This window comes from Branchiostoma floridae, unplaced genomic scaffold, assembly GCF_000003815.2.
Source record: "Branchiostoma floridae strain S238N-H82 unplaced genomic scaffold, Bfl_VNyyK Sc7u5tJ_218, whole genome shotgun sequence".
Taxonomy (NCBI): domain Eukaryota; kingdom Metazoa; phylum Chordata; class Leptocardii; order Amphioxiformes; family Branchiostomatidae; genus Branchiostoma; species Branchiostoma floridae.
Window position 1 is genome coordinate 169,509 of NW_023365791.1, and position 7,269 is coordinate 176,777.

At 39.8% G+C, this 7,269-nt stretch overlaps 1 protein-coding gene across 1 annotated transcript in view; it reads left to right on the forward strand.

Annotated features, from left to right (window-relative positions):
- The first annotated feature begins 4,695 nt into the window (after window positions 1–4,695).
- LOC118408606 overlaps window positions 4,696–7,269 on the forward strand; it is an 11,538-nt gene continuing 8,964 nt past the window's right edge. The window contains exon 1 of the mRNA XM_035809423.1: window positions 4,696–5,623. Within this exon, the coding sequence (XP_035665316.1) occupies window positions 5,390–5,623 (234 nt within the window). The 5' untranslated portion in view covers window positions 4,696–5,389. The remainder of the gene's footprint in view (window positions 5,624–7,269) is intronic.

Here is a 7,269-nt window from a genome sequence, read left to right on the forward strand (position 1 = left end):
TTCATGGCTATAAGGGGACAGAGAAAGCCTATATATTCAGATGCTCTGAGTTGCATCATTATCATTCATTATATGCGATACGAAATATATATTTTGCGTCGTCCGTTCAATTTATACCTTTACTAGAGTAGGAAAGATCCATGATGATTTTGCAAACTGTTAATGGTAATGGGGAAAAGAAGAGTGTTAAGAATATATGTTGCTATTTTTTGGATTTTCTATAGGAAATATCATATCTTGTGTTGTCCGTAACGGTTTCAAATTCATACATTTACTGTGATTGTAGAGTATGGAAGATCCATGATCCTTTTGCCACCTGTTATGATAAAGGGGTATTAAAGAAGACTGAAGTGAGAAGAATATATGTTGGCCTATATGTTGCTGTTGCTCTTTAATAAACATGTGAACGCGTGACATAAATATATGATCAGAAAGCACTTTTTAATGCTATAAAGTTATACGTAGTAGATTCGGTTTACAGAAGACCATTATATTAGAGGCTTGTACATTTATCTATCATAACTCTATATAGCTGATAAATGTAACCGATATTGGGGAAACAAGCAACAAAAAGAAGCTATATTGAACTTTTTGTGGATCCCCCTCAATAGCTTACAGAACGTATCACAAAAATCTAGGATCAGAGAACAAATTTTCATGCTATATATATTATATATATATAGTGTAGAAGATTTGATGTACATTTTAGAAAAAGACCATCATCGTATTAACACACACATATTTCTTTACTCCATATAAATGATCCATGTACTCCAACTTGTTGATGCCAATGGGGGAAACATGTGATAAAGATAAGCCACATGTACATCATTATTTTTGTGGATTCTCCTAAAGAATTAACAGATTTTATGACAGAAATCTATGATAAGAAGGTACTTTTTTCATTCTATGTATCTAGATATAACTTGTAATTATATTTCAGCCATACCATAGGTATGGTGAAATATATTGTATTCGTAATGTTTCTTTCTTTCTTTCTTTCTCCTGTCAAATCTTCAAATCGAATCAACTCCGCCATTTTTTGACCGATTGACTTGAAATTTGGCACAAAGGTAGAGTAAGCCAATACCCCCAGGTGTTTTTTTCATTTTTTTCATATCTGCCTTTAAAATGATTTTATTGAGGTTTTTGTCAATTTTTATGTATATTTCGGGCTCCTGTACCCTGGTATTACAGCCGAATGACATGAAATTTGGTACAGAGGTGCCTTGATCATATGCTCACCTAGATTCAATAACAGTTTTGGCTTACGGTACAACAAATTGCTTAATTTGCGATTTTTTGCCATTTTTTTACCAAAAAAGGACATTTTTGGCTCCTGTAGCCTCGTTTTGCAACCAAATGATCTGAAATTTGGTATAAAAGTGCCCTTCAATTATGTGCACATAAATTCAATAAAAGTTTTCCCATACTGTACAACAAAATGCTTAATTTTGCGATTTTTGGCCATTTTTTGACCAAAAAAGGACATTTGTGGCTCCTGTAGCCTCGTGTTACAACCAAATGATCTCAAACTTGACATAAAAGTGCCCTTCAATTATGTGCACATAAATTCAATAAAAGTTTTCCCATACTGTACAACAAAATGCTTAATTTTGCGATTTTGGGCCATTTTTTTACCAAAAAAGGACATTTTTGGCTCCTGTAGCCTCGTTTTGCAACCAAATGATCTGAAATTTGGTATAAAAGTGCCCTTCAATTATGTGCACATAAATTCAATAAAAGTTTTCCCATACTGTACAACAAAATACTTAATTTTGCGATTTTGGGCCATTTTTTTTACCAAAAAGGACATTTGTGGCTCCTGTAGCCTCGTTTTACAACCAAATGATCTGAAATTTGGTATAAAAGTGTCATTCAATTATGTGCACATAAATTTAATAAAAGTTTTCCCATACGGTACAACAAAATGCTTAATTTTGCGATTTTATGGCTCCTGTTCCCTTGATTTACAACCCAATGACCCGTAAATTGGTAAAGGGGTGCTCTAGATATCTATTCAAATGACCCATGTATAATTTTTGGCATGGACCACTTTACAATGATATATTTGGGATTTTTTTTGTCATTTTCCAATGGCCAAAGGGGTCAACGACCTCAAGGCCTATTGTTGCATGATGGAGATGGCTGAAATATGCTGTATTTGCTCTCAAGCAAATGTCGGCCTTTCTAGTATTCAGTATACGTTTCAGGAAATACCATTACCGTAGTACTAGAGGCTGATACATTTTTCTATATATAATCCATATAGCTGATCCATTTAGCCGTCATCCTACGAATCGACCCCTCTAGCGGGGATTGACGAATAGCTCCGACGTTTTCAAAGTCTTATCATGTCTCTCCAGCGGGATGCTGGTTTGTCAGAAGAGCCTGCCGTGCTTTTGTGTCGCCTTGTGTTTTATGTCACAACTTAGCACGGGAAGACTGTGATCGGTCAGGAAAATCGTCTTAGCATTTTCAAGTTGTCTTTTGTCATGAATCAAAGGAAGGGGTGGAAACGCATTTTTTAGTCTTCATTTCTGTGGATAGTTCTTAACCAGCAACTACACTGGCTAAGCTTAGGGGCAGTTGGGCCACCCTATATGTTATCCTTAGAAGAGTCTCTTAATTTTGTACGTTACACACAGTAGAATGTATATTGCACTTCGCCGTAGACTGCACTTATAATGTATGCTAATGATAGAAAGATTCTATTAATTTATACAGAAATGAGAATCCCTCACTCAAGTTAATATGATTAGCACTAAAAATCGTTTTTCCTCAATTATTGTGAAAACAATATAATTCTACAATTTCGCTATTACATACGAAGAAGCAAGAATAAGCCGAGCTTAGCTACGCTAGACGAAATCTATAACACGTTTTACATGTATGTTCTGTCTTTGTTGTGACCTGCCCTCGGTTGGGCAAAAATGTACCATAAAGTCTTCATTCATTCATTCATTCATTCATTCATTCATTCATTCATTCATTCATTCATTCATTCATTCATTCATTCATTCATTCATTCATTCATTCATTCATTCATTCATTCATTCATTCATTCATTCATTCATTCATTCATTCATTCATTCATTCATTCATTCATTCATTCATTCATTGCCTCTGGCTCACTTTTTTATTTAGCCAGGCATCTATCTTATCTCTTCAATTCTATTATCTATGACCCCTTATGAATACCTGGTGGCATGGAGGCAAGTCTGATGAAATCCTTGACACTTGATAAGGGCAGATGATGAAATGTATTGTTTCAGCTCTATACATGAAAACTTAAGAATAACGTAATGTTCATTACATTCAATCAGACATGTTACCTATGGCCCATTTTCATATCCATTTCCATACAGCCGCGTATCCCCGAAATAGATGCCCAGTCCATAGCTATTAGGAGTGTCGGTATCAAGTTAACTACTACAACAGCGTAAGAGATGACATTAGGAACGTTCTAGTTCCTTAATACTCCATCAGACGAAGTCTAATTCGGCAGTGAGTGGAAAAACGTCACTTTAGATCTTGATAGAAGAGAGGAAAATGACCCGAAGGTCCAGATTATCTAGATTAAATCTTCCAACGGAAGTACTAGCCATAATGTAGTCAAGCGCTACAGGGCAGGAAAGGGGTATTTTCATTAGTACGGAGTCATACGTTCTGCAGATATTATGAAGTTTGCTATGGGCTATACATTGGTCAATTACACAAGATAATTTATCTTGTTCAAACGGAAGAGGGGGGGGTACAATTTAGGGCTGAAGACCAAATGTTGGTAATACGATAAAAGACTTATCTCTTGCAACGCACAGAGGTTTGTACATAGTTATGATATGCCCATCTGTGGTATCAGGCTATTTCCAAGTGTAGATGAGAGCAATGCGTAGATATAGTAGATTTCCATAAACTGTACACACAGTTGATTTCAGAGTAAATATATGTACATGCATTTGCTATTTGTGATCGTCCAAATGTTATTGTATTGTCATCAGTTGAATTCAGCAATGTACATGTAGTTGGCTGGACGATTGTAGAGTCTGGAAGATAAGTATTGAAAGAAACCAAATAATCACCAATATACTATAAATGCATTGAAGCTGATACTGACAAAAAACCGTTTCCATAAGTGTAAAATGAAAAAAGGCAAATAAAAACATGGAGGTACAACTAGTAAACCAAGTTATCCACTGCCCCATTGGCTACACTGCCAATTGCTATCTTCTCATTAGTCGAACTAATTATGATTGACAGTCAGGATCAGTCTGTCAGTCTGTGCTGTCCACACATCAACACGTCTACTGTGCGCATTTGACATTCCCCTTTCACACACACTTGTCGCACACGTATGTCACACACGTATGTAACCAATCACTGTTAGTTCTATTTCCGTTGAAGATTAAAGGTCCTAGTCTTGGACATGAAGATTAAAGGTCCTAGACTTGGACATGACTCAAGTTGCAGTTGCGGGTGCTTTAAACTGAACTTGAAAGAAGTAGTGAACGACGTTATGGTTACGAGATGAGAGAGAATCCCCCGAATGCTCCAAAATGAAGCCGGAATTCATTCCATAGCTATGAATTATGCTGACTTTGATGGTTTCACCTGTACCCTTTATATGGCATGTTTGAACATATATACACAGAAAAATAGTTATACTAAGATCTCAGCTATTACTCTTACGCCCTGCTATGGTCTACTACAACATAACTTAAACCATGCGTCCATTACGCGCCCTTTCAACCGTACACAGGGGGCCATTCTGGAAGATTGGCCATTCATTTGGCTTAAAACAGAAGGGCAGCGTTTTGCAACTGCGATTCATCTGGGAACAAACTGCTCTCTCCGCAAACTCACGGTGTCAGAACTCACAAGTCTTTGACATCCTCGCGATTATAGGCAGAACAAATGGCCTGTGTGACATTTTGTACATCCGCTTCGTAGTCAGGAAGACTGGTACCAAAAGAGGCCTGCTTCCGAAGCTAGAAGAAAGATTTATATACCGTGTCTGTGAAATATACGGCTGCAGTTTCAGACGAGCGTCTAGGGAAGCCAGTCTGTTCCCCGTGGCACAGGAACGACAGTTACATGCAGCATGGCGACCTCCCGTTGCCGAGCGTCTCCTCAAGCGAACCGGTGATCCATGAGCGTTAATGACGAGAGGCAATTTTCCAGCGAGCAGTGTAATTGTAACCTATAGCCGGAGGCGTGACACGCAGCAGTATTGTTGATTGGTAATAGGGCACGATGAACATCGTATATGTATCCCGTGGAGAGCGCAACCCCACAGGAAGATGACGTGGGCGGTTTTCCCGGACCACAGGCGCGCACAGGAACATAATCTACGTTGAGGAACTGGTCGTACTGTTGCGCCGTCCTTCGGATGCATCTCCTGGCGGTGTTGTTGGTACTCTCGGGCCAGCACCGCCTCCTCCTCGCCCGGGGAGACCCGGACATCGCAGCGGGGAAGCTCCGCATCGGTCCCGAGGATTGGCTGAGAAATTTCACCAACGCCACGGAAGAGCGTGACTTCGTAAAACTTCAGCATCTTCTGACCTATGTGGTGGAGAAGGCTGGGGATAAGGAGCTCGATCAAGACATCCTCGCATCTCTTAAGGTAAAGCTAATAGAACGGTCGTTTTCTTTAAGGGCGCTTTGTATCAATCAATAACCGTTTCCATCAGCGAGTAAGGTTTTAGATCATCAGATACATAGGTCAGCGCATTTAATTGGTGCGTTGTTTTCGATTTTTCATCTCACTGGTCCGTGTATTTCTTGTTTGCTTTGGTTTACAGAGCGCGAAATAGATTTTTTGAATAATGCCTATTCTTCTGGTCCCACCAAAGATTTATATACCCCTTTTTAAAGTTGCGCTTGTGGTTGGTAGTTTACGACTGTGAAGTGGTGAGTTGATTGGTAGGTGCTCACTTCGCTTCGTAAAACATTGGTTGTCTCCATGAATAGATGTTCTATTGTAAATAACCAAACCGTAAAACCCCGCGTTAAGAAAGCAAAGATAAAAGAATACCGAGAACCGTGACCATTTCCACTCTTGTGTGCCGAAATTTTCCAACTCATGCACTATAATGCTAGTTCACCTTTATCCGCGGAGTAACCTATATCCGTTTTAATAGGCTTTTTATCGAGTATCGAGTCGACGAATTCAAACTGAAATATTTGAATTTGGAAACCAACGGCCGCTAAGACTTCTATCCTGAAATACCCTGTTTTCAAAAACAAAGGATATAGGTTACCTGCCGGATAAAGGTGAACTAGCGTTATGTATATAACCAATGTTTAGGAGATTGAAGGACATACTGAAAATTAATGCCATTCCTATACATCTACTTCCTTACGGGCATTACAGTATTACTGCAAATGCTGTTCCCAATACCAATGAATTAAAAGAATTCCCGAGGATAAATCCTATGATTATAATCGACCGTAGTGATAGCGCGTCCGTCGTGACATTGTCAAAACCTGGCAAGGGCAAAATGTCCCCTGGAAACGGTTGACCTCCAGTTGTCCGTTAGTAGAGGACAGATTGGTTACCTAGAGGCGACCCTCTCTTATCGGGTATTCAACCCAGTGCACTGCAAGGACCTGCTTGCGAATCAGTGGAGACTAAAGTTAGAGGTTACCAGATTCATTTGACTACTAATCTCCAAGCAGATCCTATAATGGCATAAGTGGAACCAAGGAGTATAGTCAGCCAAAAGGTGTCCATTTGCCTTGTAGCGAAACACACTACCCGATAGCAAAACACACTACTCCTAAGCCGGCTTTTGATAGTATCTTATGCTACAGTAAGACCTGCTTGGAGATTATTGACTACTACACATGCACAGCGGAGCACACAGTCTCTACATACATGATGAAAGAGATTGCTCAAGGAGACTGCATAGAACGCCCTTTCCTGACTTATTCTTTATGTCTACTTTCACGGAACATATTGTTTTTGCTCAGTTCCTTCCTCGTCCTCTTCATTTTTTCGTTCTGAACCAGAGGTGGGTACCGGTGTGACAGCGATCTCGCCCCCCCGGCGATCTGCCCCCCCCCCCCCCCGGGGGGCGAGATCACTAGCGTTTTCGCCCCCCTTTAGCGTTTTCGCCCCCCCCCCCAAGAGCAGCTGGTTACTACATATTACAGGTGCGCTACCTGGTACTATACTGCACCTGGGGAGTAACGTGTATGGTGTGTTACCTGGTACCTTATGGCACCTTATTACCGTACCGTAAGATGCCTGTCATACCTCGAAAGTCG